The sequence below is a fragment of the Engraulis encrasicolus genome, chromosome 4 (assembly GCF_034702125.1).
Source record: "Engraulis encrasicolus isolate BLACKSEA-1 chromosome 4, IST_EnEncr_1.0, whole genome shotgun sequence".
NCBI lineage: Eukaryota > Metazoa > Chordata > Actinopteri > Clupeiformes > Engraulidae > Engraulis > Engraulis encrasicolus.
Genome location: NC_085860.1, coordinates 36241366 through 36267939, shown reverse-complemented (window position 1 = coordinate 36267939; position 26574 = coordinate 36241366). Strand labels below are relative to the sequence as shown.

The following is a 26574-nucleotide window of genomic DNA, read 5'->3' as shown; positions in this document are numbered from 1 at the left end:
TGACAATGGCATTTGAACACATAAGCTTTGAGGAAATAAAAAAGAATAGAGAAGTTGACCTCTTTGTGTTCTACATGGAACCACATGTATGGACTAGTCACCTGTTTTGAAAGAAAGAAAGAGAAAGAAAGAAAGAAAGAAAGAAAGAAAGAAAGAAAGAAAGAAAGAAAGAAAGAAAGAAAGAAAGAAAGACAAAGGAGAAGGACAATTAACCAGAATTCCATTTGTTTTAATTTAGGCCTATTCTTTTTTTTTTATTCTTGTTAGTTAATTGATGTGTTCTTTCGTGTAATATGTCACCTTTGGTCCTACAAAGTGCTTCTGCTATTTAACTTCTTAGAGGATAATGTATTGCTGAGAAAATTCAAGCAGGGCCATCATTCTAATTTTGCTGACCCGTTGCACATTATGACAACTAATCAGTATCAGCAGACTTTTGAACTATTTTAAACTGTTGCTCTCTGCCTGGTGCCACTGTGACAGGCTCTTCTCGATCATGCTATTTAACCCTTGTTCATCGTGTGCATTTAGTACTTAAAAAAAAAAAAAAAATTCCAAAAACGTTTGCTGACACAAGACAGAGGCCACAGTGTAGCCATGTGAGCATTTATGCAGTTCACATTCACAAGTTCACATTCACAAGTTCACAAGAAAACACACATAAAAGGTTGCCTATTCTGTTACTCCACACTTGTCACAATTACACCACTGTTTTTAATGAGTATCAGGTCAATGGCCTAAACTGTGCAGCCAGTCGACATACACATACATAGACACCCACAGACAGAAGTGTGTGTGTGTGTGTGTGTGTGTGTGTGTGTGTGTGTGTGTGTGTGTGTGTGTGTGTGTGTGTGTGTGTGTGTGTGTGTGTGTGTGTGGTTGGGGGGGGGGGGGGGGTATAGAAGTTACTAGGTATGGGGTGGTACAAGGAATGGGTGGAGATGAATACCTGAGGACCTGTGGTTGCAATGCCATGATGTGCAGAAGCGACTGTTGCATTTTTTTCTCAGGTTTGTGTTGTAAGAATGCCTCAGGCCATACTGTAGCATATCTTTTCAATTGTAGCCTAGACCAAACATATAATGACTGAATAATAATAATAATAATAAAAACAAAATACATGAATAATACAAAATAAATAAACTATGTAGTCAGCGCCTATAGACAATTCATATTCATCCTGATCCACCATTATTTCTCCCAATGAAATAATGGATCAAATGTGCCTAAAGGCTCGATTGTTTAACCCCCCCCAGATGGAGACTTGTGGGCTATATTTCCAAGGCCATGCTCAAAGGAGTGATAAATAGGCTGGGTCTCTTCGTGGTCATATTTGCGAGAGCCATTCATGGTATTGTTAAGGGACACTCTTGATGCATTCCATGTCCCTTTCTTGCGAAGTATGGCAAGAATGTGGGATGGCTTTTTTTTTTTAATTAAGAATCCTCGAACTTCCTCTTCGCCTAGCGGACAGCTATACCAGACCAAAATACTGCTAATTTCAGGTTTTTGACGCGCAATTGGACAGTTCACTGAACGGTAGAGTAGCCAAGCGTACAAAAGGAGGTAGTTCTAGGACGTTGGCGTTTAATGAGAGGTCTTTCTGAACGTGACGCTCATCCGCAGACAGACAGGGCACCGCTCCTCCCAACGGTAGCCTATACAAAACTTCCCTGCGTGTAGTGGATTATCATCACAAACGTCTGCGTTTCTTAGAGTTCGCTTTCAAGTTGTGTACAGTAGCCTAATAGACCATTGTTCATTCTTGTAAACAGAAATGTGAAGTTGTTTACTAGTGGCACGTGGCGATTTTAGAGAACCTGTCAAACATGATTTTACGGCGACCCTTCGCGCGCACCGCGCTGTGGACGCTGCTCTTCACCTGTGTATTCCTCAAGGTAAGCCGTTATTTCGTTTTATGAAAAGCTGTAGTGTGACCTGTCGATATTTCACACAGGACTGCAACATACCAATTCTTTCTTTGTGTTTCTGAGTGGGTCCTTGCACCTGTTGCCTCTGGCGGGTTCCTAAATATTGTGACCAATAGACATGAAAACGACCCTCTGGTTTTGTAAAGCTCGATAGTTTCTGACAGTGATACCACTGAAATGTTCACTTATCCCTCACTGGCCTTACTTGATAAACTTCTGCTCTCCAACTTGTGCAACCTTTTTTGATACAAGTCGTGATTAAGTTACAGCGGGTCAAATGATCAGCTCACAGGTAGGCTATTAGGTGACAGGCTAGCCTACGGAGGGTTGTTTGGTTGTATTGTTTTTTCCCCCCTGGTATGTTTTGAGTAGGCCTCTTATATAGCCTATCAATAGGCCTGCATTGCTGCATCATGTCCCTAGATAAACTATGTTGTTTTAAGCAGTTTATTGACCACAAGCAGAAGCATATTCAGTATTTCCCATCTTGCAAAATGTAAAAAACTTGAGATAAATGGAAGCAGTGGTGTAGTCTCCTTTTTGTGGTGGGTATATTGTATATTTGAGCATTTTTTTGAAGTGGGAATATACTGAAGGCCTATATATTTGTGATATTCTAAAAAATGGATCAATCAATTTTAGGTGGGTATTCTGAAATCCCTTTATTATTTTATGCCTTTATCCCTTTATTATTATGCCTGATGAAGATCCAGCGTGATCGAAACGTTGCTTTTTAAATAATAAAGTTTATTTTTGGAGCTGATCGGCAGTGTGCAGACCTACCTTTTTCAACTGTCTGACCTTTTTGTCTGGCACCTGCAACAAGTGTTTTTGGATGTGCGCAGTCTGCGCACCCCAGCGCTGTAGTCTACTTTTTTGAAGTGGGTATACTGTACATTTGAGCATTTTTTGAAGTGGGTATACTGTATATATATTTGCTATTCAAAACAATGGATCAATCAATTTTAAGTGGGTATACTGAAATCCCTAAACTTTAGAAGTGGGTATACTCCGTATACCCGCGTTCTACGTAGACTACACCACTGGCGCACCCTACCCAAAACTATTCTGAAATCCTTGAAATTTTGAGCTGGGTATACTTGCGTATACCTGCGCTCTACCACTGAATGTAAGACCTCAGTCTCAGTGGGAAGTGGAAGGATGCCAATAGAGAGATGCACCATCATGAAATGGGCTTGGTACTAAAGCCCCTATCCAATGAACAGGACCGATGCCGTCTCCCAGCAGATAAGTGGGCAGCTTGTGTTTTCTGAAATCAGGAAGTGTGTGTGTGTGTGTGTGTGTGTGTGTGTGTGTATCAGGGCTTGACATTGGCACCTGCCAACCAGTCAAAAATGGGTAAAACTCGGCTGTGACTAGCAGAGGCGATTCTAGGGTCGGGTGGGGCCCCAAGCGAAAATACAAAAGAATGAACATTTGAACCAAAATCGCCACTACTGTGGTAAAATGTGGCTGTTATTCACTATCTAGGGGCTTGGGGGCCCCAAGCGGCTGCCTGCCTTGCCTGGTGGCAAGATGCACCTCTGGTGACAAGTAATAACTGAAGTCTCATATGTTGGCAGGTAATGTATTTTGTTATGACATATCACAGTTTCTCCTATTATTTACCCCTTTATATCAATTGCGTATATTTAAGTCCAAGAAAGATCATACTCAGATTCTAAAATCTAAAATATTTTCACTATGTTCATATCATTGATCTTCCTTCAGCACTTCATCTTCTGAGTGTAGATGTATTATGGTGAAGAAAGAATAGGCTACTGACTGCAACATATAGGCCCCGGTGAACAAAAAAGTTATGTCAAGCCCTGGTGTGTGTGTGTGTGTGTGTGTGTGTGTGTGTGTGTGTGTGTGTGTGTGTGTGTGTGTGTGTGTGTGTGTAGCACTTTAAAGGGGTTTACATCACCTCTTTCCTGTTATTCTTCTCCCTCCTGCCTTACCCCCTTGGTCTGCTGAGCGTGGTGGAGGAGTCTAAAGTCGTCTACTGCCTCAACATCCTCTGGGCTTTCTGTGTCAGTTTTATTGTGCCATGTTTTGGGTTAGAATAGCCGACAGTGTGCCAAACCATTAGGCTTTTGTAGAGGTGACACTGTCTCTGTTAGACGCATTGATGCCACCAACCTGAGAGACAGAGGCTTCAGATTACAAAAATCAACTTTTCATATTTAAATTGGCCAAGTGCGTCAGCTGAATAGAAGGAAGTTAGGTGTAGAAGCAGAACACAATGGCTGATTCACTGGTGGGAAATATGTACTAGCACTGCAGGTTGAGACAAAATCCGCACAGTGAATTCATTTTTATTAGTGATTTTGTGTCATTGCGTTGCATCTGGTCAGATGTGATTTTAATCCATCTCAGGCATGTGATTATCTAGTTTTAATATACACCGCCTGTTTTTTTTTTATCTCATAAATCCGTGAGACTATAGTGCAGGTTCAAAGTTGTGATTGTATGATATGAAAACACCTAATAAATTCAATGGCATATCTCTCTGACCTCTATAGAGATTTCATATGGATTAATGATCAAATATAATCTCATTTTGACCTTGCAACCTATATTCCCGAATAGTAAGTGGTTGTCAGTTTGGCTCCATAAGGAAGTGTGTGTCCAGCCCAGTTAAACAATCCAGCAAGTAGTAGGGTTTTGAATGCTGTGGGAGTTGTGTGCCGGAAAATTACCAGCAATCACCTATGATGATCACTGTTATTAGCACCAGGAAGCAGTACTTTCCTAGAAACGCTAAACATTGTCTGGTGCTCTGCAAGTACGCACTGGAAAATGTGCTGAGCCAGGAGAAACATTTCCATGGATTTTGAGTTTACAATACAGTGTACAGTACAGTTGCAACTGAAGATCCTTTCAAAAGCTTTAAAAGGAAAAAAACACAAGGCACACTTATTTGACTTTATGCTCTTTTATTCAGAGTGAACACTCTGAATAAACGAGCATGCAGTCCAACAAGTGTGCAGTAAACTTTTTAACTTTTTGATTATTGAATACTCCTGCGTTTACCCGCACCTAGAAGCTGTGTATGGATCTTTGATCTTTTTGCGTCCTTTCAAAAACTTTCTGTTATGGGTGATTTGTAGCTTTGGATGTTTACATCATATTTGTCTGGAACATTTTAATTGGCTAAAAGCTTGTTGTAGGAAACTTTAACCAAGACTTTGTGAAAGTTGTGAGGCCATTGTGACAGTTTGGGTCAAAATCAATTGGCTTTAAGCTTGTATAAGGTCTGCTTCTGATTGCGTTTAGCTGATTACTATATAAAATGAAATAAGAATACATTTAGGTATTACGTACTGTACAGTAGGTGCAATCAGACCAGATAAATTACGTACTTGAGCATGGGTGGGAGACGTGACGCCTTGTTTTTTCGTAACATTGGTTAAAAACCTACAAAACTGTTATTTTCCTTTAAAAAACAAATGTCAATGAAAGAAGATGTGGTACATGATGTTTCATATTAGTCTTAGATGAGAAGAAACATTTTTGTTAAGATTTATGTAAAGGTTTATATGTCAAATTTCCTGCGGTGTGACTGTAACATTAATGAAACAATATATAATAATATATATATAAATTAACCAACAACATTTTGAATAATGCATGAAGCATTTGGCATGATTGCATAAATCCTAACTTTAGATTAAGATATGTGAATGTGGAAAAAACTCAAGACAGTAATATTAACTACAAGTTCAATTTCGTAACACAAATTGCGTCCTGTGGGGTGACATGTATGTCAACGTTTGTGAATGGGCAGCTGCAAGGCCAACTACAAGGGTCTTAAAGACTGGCTCCTAACCAGTCAGTACCTCAGTTATTGGAGAGTGCTGTGGAAGTTTAAGGTGACTCTTAACCTCTTAATATGTCTTCATATTGCAATCTTTCTGTCACGTAAATGCTTAGGTTCATTTTATGGTGTCCTGTGGTGTGACTGCGCTTATAGGAGGAAAAAAAAGTTTTTTTATTAATGAAAACACATATTAAGATTAAACACAATATCATTATCAAGTTAGCATGAGCTCAGATGTCAATCATGTATACAAAAGGATTAAAATGGCCATAATGCAGTGAATTCCCTGTAGTGTGACTCCATTTTCCTGTGGTGTGACATGCCTATGCTATGTGTTGATGCAGGACACATTTTCCCAAAAATGGCAAAAATAAGGTGAAATTCCGCTGACCACTAAGTGCTTTATTTTTTTCTATTTTTTTCCAATTTTTATCCATCATTTTTTTCAGGAATTTGAAAAACTTTTTTTTTTTTTTGCGTTACGCCCTTAAACGTCAACCACCCGTATGTCATGTCTTACCTGAATTATGGCTCTCAGCCTCTGCCTTCTGTATTTCATGGAGATGGGGGCAGCCATGGTCTGGTGGTTAGGGTGTTGGTCTTTCAATCTTGGGGTTGTAGATTTGAATCCCACCTGACCTCTCCCTACACCTCCTTCCATGGCTGAAGTGCCCTTGAGCAAGGCACTAACTCCAATTTGCTCCAGGGACTGTAACCAATACCCTTTAAAATAATAACTATAATTCACTGTGTATTAAAAAAAACATCAGCTAAGTGTATGTAATGTAATGTAATGTAACATTGAAATTCTGTCACCACCCTTGAATGATGATTGTTTTCAGAAGGCCAGAGGAATGATGGCCATTGTCAGAAGGCTGCGGTTTTAATACATGTGTTACAATGCTGTTTTAATATATGTGTTAGGCCTATTGTGTAGTTTAAGTTAAGCGTACCCATTAAGCCCATGTACCCTTTAAGCCCACTTTCAACTTTGAGTTCAGTTTAAAAAAGGGGAAACATGGATTTTGTTGTTCATAACCCTGTCCAATTAAATGTTTTTTTATTGCATACAAATCACATTTTTTTATCGTTGCGTTATCCCGTCCAAGTGAATAGAGTCTCAGGACAACCGAGAAGAAGATTCGTCAAAACTTTGCTGTTTTGGGACAGTTTGTTTGGGATTATTGAACTGATTATTTCCAGAAAATAGCTTTTTGTATAGGCGGGCTTAATGGGTACTAGGTGGGCTTAAATGGAACATCTCATTAAGATGCATGCAAACTGACATGCATGCTAACCGACAATGCTTTGAAGGAATCTGAAAAGTGCCAATGGTACCCTTCAAGCCCATTCAGACTTTTGACTTTCCCCAAAAAAATCTTCATATTGTAAGCTTATTCTAAAATATACATCAACTCATTTATAAACCTTGAGAAGAGAGGTACACTGTACTACTGTATTTAAAAAAAAACTTTTCCTAAAAAATTCTGTGAGTATGATTATTGCAACAATTGCAATAAAATGTGTGCTGGATGGGTGTTCGTGTGGTAAGTTACTCACCCCCACATTCATAGTCATGGAGAAGGTGCCTCAGAAGGTGCCGTGGGGGGTTTACTCACTGCTCCTGTGTGTGGTTGTACATATAGGGACAGTACTGATGGGTGAAATAGTATATTTCCCTCCCGGATAATGATGAAGGCTGATAGTATTGCTTTGCACTCTGATTGAACATCTTTGAGGTTGTCATACGTGAGGAAGGGTTTGGTTCAGGCGAGACGTAGAATTGTGTTTCATCCAGAATAGCAATGCACACTGTGTTCCCGAGAGGAAGAGGCGTAGGCCTTGAAACATACAGTAAGGAAGCCTTACATTGTTCTCTACAATGAAACACGGAGGTGGGCTCAGAAAGGGTTGTTGAACGAATTACCCTGATAGGCTTTTAGGCCTACATTTTTTTTCTGAACATCTTACTGGGTTAAGATTTGTTAGTCTTTGACTCTTCCGAGGCCATCCGGTAGGGCACTCGCCTGCCATGTGTCTGACCTGGGTTTGATTCCCTCCCTGTCTCTCTTCTCATTCACTTCCTGTCTACCTTTCATACTGTCCTGTCCATAGTAAGGTCTAAAAAAGACCAAAAAATATCCAAGATGTGTTAGTCTTTGATCCTGGTAGTGATTTACGGGTCAATAGTAACTGATTAGCTGATATAACACTGTGGAAACTACCGAGAGTCTGCATTTCAGGCCCAGAAGCTTTTTTCAACTTCCTCATTCCCTCACTGTCTTTCCTGGTGGGAACTAAGGTGCTGCACATTAGTACAGAATCATCACTAGGATGTACAGCACATGCTATGTACAGTACATAGTACATACCACAATTTTGTGTGTGTGTGTGTGTGTGTGTGTGTGTGTGTGTGTGTGTGTGTGTGTGTGTGTGTGTGTGTGTGTGTGTGTGTGTACGTGTGTGTGTGTGTGTGTGTGTGTGTGTGTGTGTGTGTGTGTGTGTGTGTGTGCGCGCGCACACGTGTGTGCGTGTTTGTGTGTGTGTAGTTGTAGCTCATACTTTGTACTCGAGGTGTTGTCCACATAAACTTTGACAACTGCTGGACAACATCTTTTGAATTGTCATTGACTTGTCATTTACTTATTCTGATAATGTGTAGTAACAGAAACTAGTGCCAGTTTTCAGGGGGTAGAATCCCATTGGGAACTCCTGCGCTCATGCTCCTGGCTGTTCCACTGGAATTCACTGCATTTTTAAAAATATCGTTTTTGCTTTATATTTTATAAAACGAAACACATACATGTAAATCAAGAGAGAGAAATACTTAGGCAGGCCTATATTTAGCCCCTTGGGGACTATGAATAGAGAGTGGCATGGCCGTAATCATTTGAATATTTATTCGGATGTGCAACAACGCCAGGCTACCTGTCGGCTGCTTAGCTTGTGAAAAAAGAGCCAGTGTGGTGACGATGGCATTAAAGCATTAAGGGCATTATAGCATTTCTTTGTTCAAAAAAGGTTGCAGCTTCGACTGGAAGAGTGAGGTCTAAAGTCACCCTTGTTGTCCATTAGGTCACATGTCTAATGGTGTTTCTGAGAGGTTTGTGTAAAACGCAGTGGAAAATGTGGGTTCCTGGCGTCATTATCACTATGAGGCTGTGAAGGGTGGCAACATGTTTTTGCAAATGTTGCTGTCACAGACGTTTTTGAAGGTCTAGAAGTTCTAGTGTCAAAGGCGTAGTCTGCAGTTTTAGGCAAGGTTTGCTTGCTAAACATAAGCTTAATGAAATGACACACACACCCTCCCCTCATTCATTTTTTGTTGTTGTTGCTTTTACAGAACACAAATACAACAGCTATAGGACTTCAAATAGTAATGTAACAAAATATTTGATTCCTCCTTGATGAAGTATCATGCTGGAAAACGCGCACATCTAGTATATCCTCTTACTGGGAAATGGCACTGGTAAATAATCCATCCACTTGTAAAACCCCATCTGACTGTTTCCTTGTAATGAAACTATAAAATTAGTTAGCGAGTTAGTGCTAACACCCGTCATATTGTGGGAATGCAAAACACCCAGTGAAATGTCAACATACGTAATTCATCCATAAAAAACAAATCCTTGGCCGTATAGTTCTGTGATTCTCAACCACGGATACATGTGGGCCGCAACTAGGGATATGTAAGCACACTGCATGGCTATATGAAGCAAAGTCACATTGGGTACACAAGGAGTACTCATCGTATGACAAAAAGGCTTAGGGGATGTATGCAAGTGCAAGTCGAAAAAAAGTTGTGAATAGGAAATGTGTCTCATGCGCATGAAATGTGTATGCTCAGAATATTTGCAAGTCTGCAGTCAGCAGTCTGTTCTGTCCAACAGCATTTGAATTTAAGTTCAATTATCATCACTCGCCCCGTTGTGTGACGCAGTTACCGTATGTGAAAGGTAGTTTTACTGTTTCCCCAGAAGCTTTGACTCTCCTGTTGTGTGCCCACATCCCACCAGCCTTTTCTTCCAGGAAGTACACTGTCAGCACAGTGCTCACTGTGCTCTCTCTACCACAGAATGACACACTCACTGTAATATTTCACGACTGACAGTTTGTACTTAACAAATAGGCTTATTTGTTAATACAGTCATAACGTTTTTTTTCCTCATTTTCTAGTAAATGGTATGTATGTAGCTGAATGAGTGCTTGTGGTGTTGTGGTTTGGAGTGTGTGTGGTGTTTGGTGTTTGGTATGTGTGTGACACACACATTAGGGTTGTAAATTAGGCTATACTGTACACCAAGTCTGACAAATACTTTCCTGTAGTATTAATACACTTTTCCCCATTGTTGTATCTGCAGAACCACTGTATTAATGGCACAGGGAATATCAGGTCTATTATTGGGGCAACCCAGCATAGTATTTCTCAGAGGGGCCTCAAAGCTCCACAGGGGGCGTTACGGAGCCCTTGGGGGGCATCAAGAAGGACGCCCCTGCGGTTACGGCAATAACCAACTCATAATGTATTACTGAAGACACTTTCTGTCGTCGTGTAGTACTGTGGTAGTTAAGTCTTTTCAGTGTCTATGACAGAATTCCACCAATTCAAGATTCAAGATTCTTTTTATTGGTCCCGAAGGAAATTGGTCTTGGACATACATGGCCAGTTACACCATGAAACAGACTAATTTTGCGGCAGTGTGTAGCTCTATATTGTAAATAAGTAGGATATGAAAGAAAAAATGATTTGTGTTATGTAAGTCTTTATGACCTGGTGAACAGATGATTCTCTTCTGGTATTAATGCCTGTTACAGTATTGCAATGACTTACGCCTAAAAGTAGTTGCACCCAGTGAATGTCCCCCACACCAGTCCCCTGGCAATGAATGTGAGCAGACTGCCCTGTTCATGAATGAATGGACTGCACTTATATAGTGCCTTTCCACTCCTTTGAGCACTCAAACTACATTGTATGCCTCATAATCACCCATTGCCACCCTGTGGCACTTAAGGTACCACCCTGCCAGCTGGAGCAATTTGGGGTTAATCTTGCTCAAGGACACATTAGTGGGGTCAGGCAGAGCGGGGCTCGAACCTGCAACCTTCTGGCTCCTCTACCACCTGAGGCTCCTCTACCACCTCCCGCCACTGCATCATTGCTCATCACTGCTCTAGTCTGTACATCATTGCTGGCAGATGATGCTGTCCTGTATGTGAATGGTAAAAATGCTCTGATAGCAGCTATAACATTAATCACAAGAGTAAGAGGTAACAGATTGAGTCTCAGTCATTACATTGTGAAGACAGTAAGTTTAAGATGGGCTCTGCACAAAGTGGTTGCCCATCAGTGAAAGGCAAGGCAAGTTTATTTGTATAGCACATTTCATACACAGGTGCAACTCAGTGTGCTTCACAAAAATAAACAAATGCAAAAAGAAAGGAAACAAGGAAGAAAGAAAGAAAGAAAGAAAGAAATTAGAGTCAAAGAACATTTATTAAACATATGTTAAAAAAAATAAAATAAACACAAAAAATAAGAATGATATATAATTTAAGCCAGGGGAAAGCATCTGAGAACAGCTTTGTCTTGAGTCTAGATGTTAAGCTATCAATAGTGGGTGCTTTTTTATGTTATCTGGAAGCTGGTGAAAAAGCTATGGGTGTCTCATTTGAGCCACACATACTTGAGACACTTCAAACTTGTTAGGCCTAACAACCCGGGATAAAGTGTCTTTCACAATGTTGCCAGTCGACGATTTAATCAAATCATATTGAAAACTTTCTCAAATAACACAGGGTCTGCCTCATGTACGTACATGCAGGCCTTGTGAGTAGAGGTGTGGACATTCTGGGCAGAGCCGGTATAACACACTGGGTGTATGTGTGAAGAAGTGAGGAGAAGAGCTGTTGGAAGCAGTTCTCATGAAGTGAAGTTAGCAGTAAATGGGTGCGGTATGATGAGAATGGAGGATGATCGAACACACAGCACTGTGAAGGACCTCATCTGTTGGGTTACAGTGCCATTTTGCCATCAATGTCATTAAAGTCTGAGGTGCCCATAGAGACGACCCATTGTTGCTATGTTTCCATAGCTCTTTCACCGCCTCTTACTTCCCTAAATGGACATTAACTTTGGAAAGGTAATGCTGTGGGAGAACATGAACGCAGTTGAAATAACGTAGGAAACATTGGTTACCCGAGAGCTGAAATAGACCTTAACCAAACAGTTCGTGAGGAGTTAGCAAAATTGTCAACTTCTGCAACGGTTCCTGCATGCTTTGCCGTTTTAAGGGGTTACCCTCAGTGGTTGCTGCCGGACTTTTAAATGCCGTTTCTCAAGAAGAGGTCACACTGATGCGGTAGCAAAGAACATTAGGTGCCAGGCAGACTGCTGCAGAGCACTGAAAAAGACCAGCAGGCAGAAGTGATATGTTGTCAGTTCAGCTTTTTTGGAGGTTGTGTTACCACGGGCCATACAAAGTAGAGTGGATGGAAAACGGAAGAAGGGGTTAATGGAATACCAAAGCTATTCCCCTCAGAACATGTAATTGAAAAAAAAAAAACAATGGCGTCCTTTTCTTGTCTGTGCTTCACTTGGTGTGTCAATTCAAAAAGTCTAGAACTACAGAAAAGGGGAAAAGAAATGAGGTGCGTATGGCTGGTGCAAAATAATGCATATTAAAGCTGACAAAGTTGCAGAAAATCTGCAGACGTTTTGGGACTAGCCCATTTTCAATGTTTTCTGAGAACATGCACACACAGGATGGGGCTACGAGGCAGCATTCCCCAGGGGACAAGCTGAAAGCATCTCTGTCCCTCCTCATTGCTGGATAGATACATACTGAAGTACAACCCTGGAGGTCAACTAGCCAACATTGTTTATCTGAACGCATTAAGTTGTCCATAGCAACAAGGCCATACTTGGTCAGTCCAGTGTCACCCAAATCCTACAGACACAGAAGTTTGTGTGAAACTAAACATTGAGTTAAATACTGATAGTAATGCACAACTTATCTGATTGTATTGTAATAAAGCCATTATTAATTGTAACCTGGTGGCCTTGTGTGGATATTTTAACACTTGGTATATGTTTGCAAGCATGTACAATTTTCTAATGATAAGGCCTATGGATAAGGGCTATAGATAAGGCCATGTATAATGTCAAAATATTCCTTTGCAATATTATGTCCAACATGCTTATTTTAAACTTAGCAGTGGATTTCAGGCAAGTAATTTAGACCCATTATTTTGTTCATAAAAATATTATTTACAGGTAGCCTATTACTTTTTTTTAGAAAAGTTTTGCTCCATTTCAAGTTTTGTCCCATTTTGCTTGTGCTGTGAGACATGATCCATCTGTCTGTATGGACCTAAGTTACTAGTGTGCAGTGGCCTGTGACTGAATATTTGCTTATATTTGCCTCTGCACATGTAAAGGAAGGCAATAACACACTGTTCCGCTTGCATGAGCCGTTCTCACATTTACTACAGAAATGAAGTGTAACTCAGGGTGTTCAGGTTTGAAAAGATGCTTTTCCTATCTCAGCATGTCAAAACCTCACTCATTGCTATTACTGTGTAAGTTGGTTCCTTAGTGGTCTGCTCAAAACTCATCCCATGTGCTTTTGCCCAATATTCTCGAGCATTGCCACAGAAACTCTGTGTCTATCCATTGCCAATCTCTGTCAGCAGTGAGCTGCTTGGTTGGGTTTGGAACTGAGTGGAAGAGATGCTTCTGTATAGAGAGAGAGAGAGAGAGAGAGAGAGAGAGAGAGAGAGAGAGAGAGAGAGAAGAAACGTTTTGGGAGAGAGACGGGGAAGGGTCGACAAAGGACCCAGGACGGAATCGAACCCGGGTCAGCCATGTAGTAGACTAGTGCCCTACCATTAAACCACGGTAGAGCAGATTTATTGTTTTTTTCCTAATCTGAAATTAGCCTTTGTACAAATCAAGAAGTTCTTGTCTGAAATGTGTACCACAGTACATGAATCCAGGATGTGCCAGTAGATTAAATAGTTGGTAACACTTCTGGGGTGAATTTCTCAAAACCAAAGTTGCTTACTACATTAGCTACTTTGTTGTTTTCAATGCATTTTCCCATCGGCAACTACCAAAGTTGCTAAAAGGCCTCATCCTCAACACAGACAAGACGAGGGAAATTATAGTGGACTTTAGAAAACATCCTCCTCCCCTACAGCCTCTGCACATTAAAGGGACAGAGGTGGTGAGGGCTGAAAGTCATAAATTCCTAGGCATGCAAGTAACATCAAACCTGAGCTGGAGTCTGAACACCACATCCATCGTGAAAAAAGCCCAGCAAAGGCTGTACTTTATTAGGATGCTTAGGAAGGCTGGACTGAATTACCGCCCTCTTACCCAGGCCTACAGAGGACTTGTAGAGAGCATCCTCACAACAGGCATCACTGTCTGGTATGGCAACATCACTCAAGCTAAAAGGAAGTCTTTGCAACGAATAATCAAGACTACAGAGAGGATTATAGGCACAGCACTTCCCTCCATGGACTCAATATATGTACAGCGCAGCCATAGGAGAGCAGAGAGAATCATTAAAGACCCACTCCATCCAGCTAACTCTCTGCTCAAACACAAGAACTGCACATACAAACTGAGACACAGTAGAGCGGACAGCATTCCTACCAGAAAAGCAAGGTTTTTCAACAGTTTCTTCCCAGCAACAGTGAGACTGATGGCAAAAAAGAACATTTGATCCACCTTTTTTTATTATTCTTTTGATCACTTTTTAATGTTTTTTGTCTTCCTATTTTTCTATTTAATTCTATTTTTTGACTCAGAGGGCCTGCACAAGAGTTCCTATGTGCTTGGACTACTGGTTTATGCACAAATGGCAAATAAAGTACTTTGAACTTTGAACTTTGAAGAGGATAACCACTTCTCTTTTGAGAAACTCACCCCTGGACAGTTTAAGTGACTTATAATACAGTACATGTGTTAAGGGTCTACTAAGTCCTTATGACGATTATACCAATAATTAAAACACGTACTGGTAACGGACAAGAAAATAAATCATGAAAGAAAGGCCTAACAAATGTTTGATAAGTCACTTGTACAGACAGTTGGGCATGCATTAGTAGCCGACATGTGAACATTAAAATAAAGTGTTACCTAATCGTTGACAGGTCTCAGGGAATTGGTGTGTGGGAATGTGGGCTGTGTATCGATGGCTATTGCACAACCAGAGGTGGAAGCAAAAATGTTCGCTTAATAATTGTCAGTTTTGTAAACATAAGGTAATGCAGTCGTGTTAGTTAGTGGCAGGGGCATGTGTTTGTGAATAATCAATAAAAGACACAAATTCATGGAGTGTGACAGAAAAAAACGTACGATTAAAGCTATATTTGTTTCTCTTTTTCTGTCTCTGTCTCTGTCTCTCTCTCTCTCTCTCTCTCTCTCTCTCTCTCTCTCTCTCTCTCTCTCACACACACACACACACACACACACAAACACACACACACACACACACACACACACACACACACACACACACACACACACACACACACACACACACACACACACACACACACACACACACACACACACACACCTATTTACTGTACTTCTTTCTGAAATGTTGAAAACTTGCTAGAAAAAGAGGAACAACTGATTTCCCTGCCCATATAATATGGTCTCTATGTGTCAGGATGGCATGCAAAGAAAATATCCTATTACATCAGGTGCTTTGCTCAGAAAGAATAACTGGAGCTGGTTTCATCGTCTCATTGTCTGATGGAGTTGTACTGATATAATGTAGTTCCTCTGAAACTGCCTTTTTATTCCTCCTCGAACCTGTTCGCCTGATCAGGTTTTAGTTCTTCTGAGCTATGTGCAAGCTGTTTACAGTTACTCTCAATTGGTTACACACATTTTCTGGAATTATGTCTAAAATTCTCAAAACTTATCACACAAATCCAAAACCTCAAACACAACGGACAAAATCACTCACCTCTCCAGCAAAATGTCTTGCCTCAAAATGACGCACTCTCTTCTAAAATGGCAACATTCAGGACACACAGATGTATGACAACAAATGTATGTGTTTATTAATATCACATATAGGTCTAATGTGTGTTCTTATGGATTGATGATTGCTAATTGTTAACAGGTGAGTGTGCCCATGTGATGTGGAAGCGAGCATGTAGCAATTGATTTCAGTATTTTGAACAGTGTCTTCCATGAGAAAACTAGGACTTTTCTTCATGGAAATTTGGCCAAATCCAGAGAATATTGTGCAGTGTTTTGGGAAAAGGTGTGTTTTAGAACTGAAATTTGACTGTAAAGCAGGAATTGTTATTGTGGTTCACAAGGTGAGCTGTTTTTAGAACTGTGTATCAAGTATCAGAAATTGTGTGTAAGTAAACATTCTAAAAAAAATCTGTAAAAGAGGAACAATCAGACAATTAGTAGGGTATGGGAAGACCAGGCTGATACAGTGCGACTACGGAGCATGGCGATAAGAGTTTTGGTTGAGTTGTACTGCCCTCTACAGGGATTGTAGTAGACTGCTTCTGTCAGTGTTTTACTCTTGTTGTGTATTTCCTTTCCACAGACTGCAATAGCCCAGACAAATGGTAAGCATGTGCCTTGCATCCAAAGAAATCACTGAATTTACCTGAATTTATCACTATGCAATGCTCAGAAACAGAATAAAGTATGTTGTTGACTGATTGTGACTACTTCCCTGCTCAGTGAAATTATAAAAGTAGGCCTATGCATCTGTTTTATTTATAACAGTAGCAGCAACCACAACTGCACTCCAGACACCTTCCTCTTCAGGTTAGATCTTGTTTTGTTGATGAGTCAATTGTCAGTCTTTCTTGAGTTATGATTTTAAACAGTCTGTATGAAATTAAACGATTTAAAGGTACACTGTGTAGGATTTGTAGTTGTTTATTTCCAGAATCCATGTTACCCAATTCACCAATGTTACCTTTTTCATGACCACCACCATCAAATTCTAAGTATTCATTATGACTGGAAAAATTGCACTTTTCATACATGAAAAGGGGAATCTTCTCCATGGTCCGCCATTTTGGATTGCAAAAATGACTGTACTTGGGCCATACTAGAAAAATTAAGTTTATTACTTAATAAACGTTCATGAAAAGATCAAATTTGGCAATAGGCAACCCAGTTTCAATGAGCTGCATAGCTGCATTACCTTTTTTGACCATTTCCTGCACAGGTAAATATGTATATAACTATTGATATTGGTCATACTGTCAACAGGCATCAGCTACATCCACAGCTGGCTAAGGGATGTATTTACATAGTAATAAACATGTAGAAATCATTGGAATGAACCAAACATTTATGAAACGTGCATGATGCGAGTATTTTGGTTCTGATAATTGTAATCATTCTGCACCCTTCCCATAGGCGACGGTAATCCGGTATCAACCACGCTGAACATAGTGACTACAGTCTCCAACACCCAGGAAGCCTCTACTACAGATACACTGGGAGCTGTCAGCACTGATTTGGCGTCTGGAACTGAAGGTGCTATGAGCTACTGAGTGGATGGATGCATGCATTGTATTGTGTGGTTGGCACACTGTTGTTGTACTGTATTGTGTGCTTGGCTGTGTTAAAGAGTGAATGTGATCTGTATATGACGGGACAGCTGACCAAACGTAATTTTATATATTTTAACTTATTTTTATTTTAAACACATTTTCAAGAAGTTAACCAGCTCACAGTCCAATGAGACTCTGTCCAACATACCCACCATATATATTTAATTTCACATTATATCTATATTGGAGCCACTGGACTAAAACAACTGTCTGAATGACTTTTCATGATTGTAATTATAATCTTTCTTTAGGTGGCCCTAGTACAAACTCGAACACAGCAGTGACCGCTGATTCAGCGTCCCAGGCAGACTCCTCTACATGTACGATCATACTTGTCATTATGTTGGTTACATTTAGTATACTATCAGTGGGAGTATCTTTTGACATGTGGGAGAAAACTTGAAATATTTTCAAGGAGCTTCACTCCACCAGTTCAGAATCCATCTATAATGTTTAGTACAAGATCATCTAGAATGTTTAGTTATAGTATATTTTGTTTTAATAATGTATGTGTCTGTTTCTTCCCAGTAGCACAAGGCAGCAGGACGACCCGTTCAACATCACAGGACAACCCCACCTCTGGTTAGATCTCGTTTTGTTCACTTGAGTTGATGACCTCTTACGTGATATCAGGAGTAAAATATCTTAAATATAACACAGTATAGAGAGCTAATTGTTCCTCTGCCTTCAACTGTCTTCCTGTAGGTGACGCCAGTTCAGAACTAAATACATCAAATACAGTAGTGACCCCTGCTTCAGCGTCCCAGGCAGACTCTTTTACATGTACGATCATACTTTTCTTTTCTTTTCTTTTCTTTTCTTTTCTTTTCTTTTAAAAGTATTTTCGGGGCTTTTTGGGCATTATTATTGTAAGACAGTGTGAGAGTGGACAGGAAATGACTGAGAGAGAGATGGGGAAGGGTCGGGAAATGACCCCGGCCAGACTCGAACCGGGGGGTCCCCATGGCCAATGTAAGCCCAAACGTGGGGGGCTTAGCGTGCTGGGCCACAGCGCCCCCTCGATCATGCTTTTCATCACCATGGTTACATTTAGTACACTGTCTGTGGGAGCATCTGTTGGCATGTGGGGAAAACTGTAATGCTTTCAAAATGGATGTTTAGAAGATGTTTAATTTCACCCCTTCAGAGTTACGTCTGACTCTTTCCATTTTTACCACATTTCTTTTATTTCTCATTGTACTATCATTAAATAATGTTTATTTAGGCCTGTATTTTGTTTTAATGTATGTATCTGTTTCATTCCAGCAGCAAAAGGGGGCAGGATGGCCAGTTCAACATCACTGGACAACCCCACTTCCGGTTAGATCTCGTTTTGTTCACTTGTCAGTTGATGGCCTCTTAAGTGTTATCAGGAGTTAAATATCTTAAATATAACACAGTATAGAGGACTATTTTTTCCTCTGCCTTCAACTGATTTTATGAATGAAAGCACACAATACAGGACTTCATGATGAAATTATTAGACAATTTAAGCTATTTAAACTACTCATTTCTTAAGTTGTCAACTGTCATATTTTCCCCAGTCAGCTAAACAAAACGTATTTATTTGTAGCAAACATAGCAGCTGTACTACTGTATGTGTCAATGAGTTTTCTAGTATTCATAGTCATGCTTGTAATTCTTCATTTAGGTGATGCCAGTCCAGAACTAACTGCATCAAATACAGCAGTGACCGCTGATTCAGCGTCCCAGGCAGACTCCTCTACATGTACGATCATACTTGTCATTATGTTGGTTACATTTAGTATACTATCTGTGGGAGCATCTGTTGGCATGTGGGGAAAAAATATAATGCTTTCAAAAAATTAGATGTTTGATTTTACCCCTTCAGAGCTAAATCAGTCTCTTTCAATTTTTACCACCTAACTTTTATTTCTTATTGCTCAATCATTAAATAATGTTTATTTGTATTTTGTTTTATGTGTCTGTTTCATTCCCGCAGCACAAGTCGGCAGGACGGCCCGTTCAACATCAGAGGACAACCCCACCTCCGGTTAGATCTTGTTTTGTTCACTTGTCAGTTGATGACCTCTTCTGCGATATCAGGAGTAAAATATCTTAAATATAACACAGTATAGAGAGCTAATTGTTCCTCTGCTTTCAACTGTCTTCCTGTAGGTGATGCCAGTTCAGAACTAAATACATCAAATACAGCAGTGACCGCTGATTCAGCGTCCCAGGCAGACTCTTTTACATGTACGATCATACTTTTCATCACCATGGTTACATTTAGTATACTGTCTGTGGGAGCGTCTGTTGGCATGTGGGAGAAAACTGTAATGCTTTCAAAATGGATGTTTAGAAGATGTTTAATTTTACCAGTCCAGAGTTATATCAGACTCTTTCAATTTTTACCACATTACTTTTATTTCTCATTTCACCTTCAGGGTGACCCTGAAGAAGGCTCTGCGCCGCTACGTGTGGGTCTCTGCCCTCATGTTTTTAAACCTAATAGCCATGTTTCAATAAAATCTTTTTAATATTTTTGCACAAGAAGAGTGCCTTGGACTCCTTTTTTGATAAGACATTGTTTTTTCCCCCAACACCGAAGAGCACCTTCAAGATTTTTTTTCTCAACAATTCCCTGAGCACTTTGGAGTTTCTCCTCACTTAATGTTTATTTATATTTTGTTTCATGTGTCTGTTTCATTCCAGCAGCAAAAGTCAGCAGGATGGCCCGTTCAACATCACAGGACAACCCCACCTCCGGTTAGATATCGTTTTGTTCACTTGTCAGTTGATGGCCTCCTAAGTGTTATCAGGAGTAAAATATCTTAAAGGGACACTGTGTGAGATTTTTTAGTTGTTTATTTCCAGAATTCATGCTGCCCATTCAATAATGTTACCTTTTTCATGAATATTAACCACCAGCATCAAATTCTAAGTATTCATTATGACAGGAAAAAATTCACTTTTCATACATGAAAAGGGGGATCTTCTCCATGATCCGCCATTTTGAATTTCCAAAAATTGCCATTTTTAGCTGCAAAAATGACTGTACTTGGACCATACTAGAAAATATTTGTTTATTACTTAGTAAACTTTCATGTAAAGATCAAATTTGGCAATAGGCAGCCCAGTTTCAATGAGCAACACAGTTGCAGTACCTTTTTTGACCATTTCCTGCACAGTGTCCCTTTAAATATAACACAGTATAGAGAGCTAATTGTTCCTCTGCCTTCAACTGTCTTCCTTCATTACCATGGTTACATTTTATATACTGGTCTGTGGGAGCATCTGTTGGCATGTGGGGGAAAAACTTTATATTTCCAAAATAGATGTTGGAGATAGATTATAAGTTTTAATTTTACAGAGTTACATCAGACTCTTTCCATTTTTATCACATTTCTTTTATTCTTTATTGTTTTGTTTTAATGTATGTGTCTGTTTCATTCAAGCAGCCCAAGGCAGCACAGCACCTCCGCTCTCACCCCCTTCAGGTTAGTTCTTGCTTTATTCAATACTCAGTGAGTGACCTCTCCTGGGTTAGGCGTGAAATATTTTACTTTGTTCAAATGTTCAAATGCCTCTTCTGCTGAAAACTCCAAGCAAATCTTAAACCTTCCATCAGCATGTGTGCTCACATGGCAATATGTCTGATTATTAATAAAATAAATAAATAACTGAGACATTTTTTTAAAGATGATTGAATAGCAACGGTTATTGCTCCTTCTTGCACTTGACAGGTTCCCAATCGTTTTCAGCATGATAATGTAAAAGAGATGAAGGAGACACACATTGGGACACACATTTACACACACACACACACACACACACACACACACACACACACACACACACACACACACACACACACACACACACACACACACACACACACACACACACATACTACAATTGGTGTTGTCAGAGTCAGTTCGCCTGATTCTTTTGAACGTTTGGCTCATCTGTTCCTACCTTTTCCTACCTACCACTTGATTTAAACAGTAAAGATGTTTGCCGAAATATCACAACTAGTAAGTATGTGGTGACTAACTGTGTGTCTTACTGCTCAATGATGAATGTTGTTTCATTTGTCTTTTTTTGCAACTTTGTAATATATCTTGAGATTGTATTTTCACTGTACACATACAGTACTGTATGATGGAAGGATGCCCAGTCCACATTATGACCTTGCTTAATACCCAGTAAGCTGTGCCAATGACTTATGTTCCTCTAAGACAGGGGTGGGGAAACTTTTTCATTCGAGGGGCCACTTTAAAATTCCACCAAGTGCCGTAAAAGTCCTCAGAGGGCCGTACTATGAGCACAGACCAGGATTGCCCCCTGCACTTTAGGCCTTTATTGAAGGCAGCCACCTTTAAAACAGACCCCACCTTCTCTAGATCCCCTGAATATAATTTAATTGTATTGCACATTTACTAAATATGTCCTTTACAAAATATGTCATATTTCATGTGAAGCTGCATAACATTAAAATGATATCAGGGGCCGAATAAAACAGCCTTTAGCGCCGCAAATGGCCCTCGAGACATGGGTTTCCCACCCCTGCTCTAAGAATAGCATTTTGGATTGTAATTCTAACATATTGTGTACTAGCATTTGGAAACGATGTTGGTGGAACAATTACAGTAAAAGAAATTACTCAGTAAAAAAAATGATTTCCTGAGTATACTAGCCATTGTATCATATTTAAAGGCCTTAAAAGTTTTAAAAATTCAGTCACTGACAGATACATTCTTTGGTAGTGAACTCTGAATTTCAGAGCCACACTCCATTGGAAGTTTGACTGCTGAGACTGTAAACACAACAGCAGTATTTCTGCAGTGGGAACAACCAGAAGAGTACCAGAGCACTTACTGGTACCAGGTCCAGACCTCAGGGTGTCTCACTCCTCCTCAGGCCTCCAATACAACAATAGAAAACATCACCTTAACTGACCTGACACCTGGAACCAACTGTATATTTACAGTTTCTGTCATAACTGAAGATGGGGTTGAGGGAGAAGCAAAGTCCATTTCTAAATATACCAGTAAGTTCTGTGACATGTCACTTTATTTTCAGACAATGTAGCTTTTTTCCCAGAGAAGGTAATTACAGCCTAAAGTACATCCACTGCTTGTAAATCAGGGGTTCCTTATCTTGTCCCACTGATTTAATGTTTTCTTTTTCTTGTCATATAGAACCAGAGACTGTGCAGCCAAACATCTCCAACAATCAGAGCAATGACACCATCACCGTATCCTGGGAGGCTCCTGCAGGAAATGTGGAGTCATATGAGGTTCTCCTGAGGAGCCGCAATGGCAACCAAACCCGTGATGGACCGGGTGGAGGCAACCAGACTTTCACATTTAGAAACCTGTCAGCTGGGACGATATACAATGCCACTGTCATCACAAGGAGTGGACCCTTCAATGAAACATCTGAGGAAAGTACAACTGCCACATGTGAGTAGGATAAAATGACCTTAAGATTCACCACCTTTTAAAAAGATTTGTTTAGCTGTTTCAGCGTAGATATTACTTTGCACATGTATCTTAACTCTTAATTCATAATATTATATGTTGAGTTGAAAGAAACAAAAAATCTTTCATTTTCTTTGACTACTGTACACATGACATGTTCCAGTTAATTTTATGTTGATTATGTATGAAATGAAGGTAAATCTCTTGTGCTCCATGCAGATCCCAATCCTCCTGAGAGTATTACCAGAACAGATGAAGCTACGAACTTAATTTCCATTGAGTGGACTCCAGCATTCTTCATGACCGATGCAGATGATTTTAGCTACTCTGTGACCATTTCAAACCATTCAAATGTGTCTAAATAATATAGTACAAAAGATTTACAATACAATGTGACAGATCTCACATCTGGAACTCCACATGTCATCTGTGTGAAAACAGCAGGATCTCTTGGTTTCAACAGTGCAGGTGTTTGCCAAAATGCCACAACTAGTAAGTATGTGGTGACTAATGGCTCAATTTGTCTTTTTTGCCAATTTAGTTTGTATAATATATCTTGGAATTGTATTCCCACTATACATAGTTCTGTATGATGTAATGATACTCAATCCACATTATGTTTTCTTTTAATACCCAATAAGGTGTGCCAATGAATTATGGTCCTCTAAGTAAAATATGTTGGCATTGTAATTCTAACATAATGTGTACTAGCACATGGACAGGTGGTTTGTAGACCAATTAGAAGAAATTACTCCATGTAAAGTTAGATTTCCTGAGTATACTGTACTTACTGTTTGTATCATCTTCTTTAGCAGATGATATTTAAATGCCTTTGTTTAAAATCAGTTGTAAAAACAGTGGCGAACAGTCTCTGTATTCATTTTCATTCTGAATTTCAGAGCCACACTCCATTGGAAGTTTGACTGCTGAGACTGTAAACACAACAGCAGTATTTCTGCAGTGGGAACAACCAGAAGAGTACCAGAGTACTTACTGGTACCAGGTCCAGACCTCAGGATGTCTCACTCCTCCTCAGGCCTCCAATACAACAATAGAAAACATCACCTTAACTGACCTGACACCTGGAACCAACTGTACATTTACCGTTTCTGTCAAAACTAAAGATGGCATTGAGGGAGAGGCAAAGTCCATTTCTAACTATACCAGTAGGTCCCGTGACATATCACTTAATTTACAGACTATGGAGCTTTTTTCTCAAAGAAGATAATTATAACCTAAAATACATGCGCTGCTTTTATATCAGGGGTTCTTTATCTTCTTGCGTTGATTAAATGTTTTCTTTTTCTTGTCACATAGAACCAGAGACTGTGCAGCCAAACATCTCCAACAATCAGAGCAATGACACCATCACCGTATCCTGGGAGGCTCCTGCAGGAAATGTGGAGTCATATGAGGTTCTCCTGAGGAGCCGCAATGGCAATCTAAGCAGCCCTGAACTGGATGGAGGCAACCAGACTTTCACATTTAGAAACCTGTCAGCTGGGACGATATACAATGCCACTGTCATCACAAGGAGTGGACCCTTCATGGAGACGTCATGGGAAATTACCAATGCCACATGTGAGTAGGATAAAATGACCTTAAGATTCACCACCTTTTAAAAATATTTGTTTAGCTGTTTCAGCCTAGATATGACTTTTCAAGTGTACCTTAACTCTTAGCCCATATTATTACATTTGTGTTGAAAGAAACAGAAAATCTTTCATTTTCTTTGACTACTGTACACATGACATGTTTACATTGATTTTATGTTCAGTGAGTATGAAATGAATGAACATTTCCTCTTCTCCATGCAGATCCCAATCCTCCTGAGAGTATTACCATAACATATAAAGATACGAACTCTACTTACATTGAGTGGACTCCAGCATTCTTCATGACCGATGCAGATGATTTTAGCTACTCTGTGACCATTTCAAATGCATCATATGTGCTTAGAGTATATAGTACACCAGATTTCCAATACAATGTGACAGATCTCACATCTGGAACTCCACATAAAATCTGTGTGAAAACAGCAGGACCACTTGGTTTCAACAGTGTAGGTGTTTGCGAAGATGTCACAACTAGTAAGTATGTGGTGACTAACGGCTCAATGATGAATGTTGTTTCATTTGTCTTTTTTGCCAATGCATAATATATATTGGAATTGTATTCCCACTATACATAGTTCTGTATGATGTAATGATACCCAGTCCACATTATGTTCTTTTTTAATACCCAATAAGCTGTGCCAATGAATTATGTTCTTCTAAGTAAAATTTGTTGGCATTGTAATTTTAATATACTGTGTACTTACTAGCACATGGAAAGGTTATTGGTAGAGCAATTAGAAGAAATTACTCCATGAAATTCAGATTTCCTTATTATACTAACTTTTTGTATAATCTTCTTTAGCAGTGTATATTTAAAGGCCTTTTTAAAAAAATGAGTTGTAAAAAACGGTGGTGAGCAAACTCTGTATTCATTTTCATTATGAATTGCAGAGCCACACTCCATTGGAAGCTTGACTGCTGAGACTGTAAACACAACAGCAGTATACCTGCAGTGGGAACAACCAGGAGAGTACCAGAGTACTTACCAGTACCAGGTCCAGACCTCAGGATGTCTCACTCCTCCTCAAAATAGTACAACAAGTAGAGAAGAGATCACCCTAACTGACCTGACACCTGGAACCAACTGTATATTTACAGTTTCTGTCATAACTGAAGATGGGGTTGAGGGAGAAGCAAAGTCCATCTCTAACTATACCAGTAGGTTCTGTGACATATCACTTTATTTACAGACAATGTAGATTTTTTTCCCAGAGAAGATAATTACAGTCTAAAGTACATCCACTGCTTGTAAATAAGGGGTTCCTTATATTGTCCCATTGATTAAATGTTTTCTTTTTCTTGTCACATAGAACCAGAGACTGTGCAGCCAAACATCTCCAACAATCACAGCAATGACACCATCACCGTATCCTGGGAGGCTCCTGCAGGAAATGTGGAGTCATATGAGGTTCTCCTGAGGAGCCGCAATGGCAACCTAAGCAGCAATGAACTGGATGGAGGCATCCTGACTTACACATTTAGAAACCTGTCAGCTGGGACGATATACAATGCCACTGTCATCACAAGGAGTGGACCCTTCAATGAAACATCTGAGGAAAGTACAACTGCCACATGTGAGTAGGATAAAATGACCTTAAGATTCACCACCTTTTAAAAAGATTTGTTTAGCTGTTTCAGCGTAGATATGACTTTTCAAGTGTACCTTAACTCTTAGCCCATATTATTACATTTGTGTTGAAAGAAACAAAAAATCTTTCAATTTCTTTGACTACTGTACACATGACATGTTTACATTCATTTTATGTTGACTGAGTATGAAATGAATGAACATCTCCTCTTCTCCATGCAGATCCCAATCCTCCTGAGAGTATTAACAGTACAGATGAAGCTACGAACTCTATTTACATTGAGTGGACTCAAGCATTCTTCATGACCGATGCAGATTATTTTAGCTACTCTGTGACCATTTCAAATGCATCACATGTGCTTAAAGTATATAGTACACCAGAGTTACAATACAATGTGCCGGATCTCACATCTGGAACTCCACATGTCATCTGTGTGAAAACAGCAGGACCACTTGGTTTCAACAGTGCAGGTGTTTGCGAAGATGTCACAACTAGTAAGTATGTGGTGACTAACGGCTCAATGATGAATGTTGTTTCATTTGTCTTTTTTGC

General features: G+C 39.7%; 2 protein-coding genes across 2 annotated transcripts; both read left to right on the top strand.

Moving 5' to 3' along the window:
• Positions 1 to 1605: 1605 nt before the first annotated feature.
• LOC134448074 (sericin 1-like) lies at positions 1606 to 19208 on the top strand. Its single transcript, XM_063197834.1, has 10 exons — positions 1606 to 1898; positions 16344 to 16365; positions 16529 to 16570; positions 17174 to 17293; positions 17622 to 17690; positions 17902 to 17952; positions 18076 to 18153; positions 18637 to 18690; positions 19022 to 19099; positions 19201 to 19208. The coding sequence occupies exons 1-10, from the start codon at positions 1830 to 1832 to the stop codon at positions 19206 to 19208; spliced, it is 591 nt and encodes a 196-aa protein (XP_063053904.1). The 5' UTR covers positions 1606 to 1829.
• A 122-nt stretch (positions 19209 to 19330) lies between these two features.
• On the top strand, positions 19331 to 24901 carry LOC134446863 (receptor-type tyrosine-protein phosphatase H-like). Its single transcript, XM_063196158.1, has 9 exons — positions 19331 to 19384; positions 19510 to 19587; positions 20047 to 20100; positions 20790 to 20831; positions 22118 to 22384; positions 22536 to 22799; positions 23037 to 23309; positions 24135 to 24398; positions 24635 to 24901. The coding sequence occupies exons 3-7, from the start codon at positions 20064 to 20066 to the stop codon at positions 23180 to 23182; spliced, it is 756 nt and encodes a 251-aa protein (XP_063052228.1). The 5' UTR covers positions 19331 to 19384; positions 19510 to 19587; positions 20047 to 20063; the 3' UTR covers positions 23183 to 23309; positions 24135 to 24398; positions 24635 to 24901.
• Positions 24902 to 26574: the final 1673 nt, after the last annotated feature.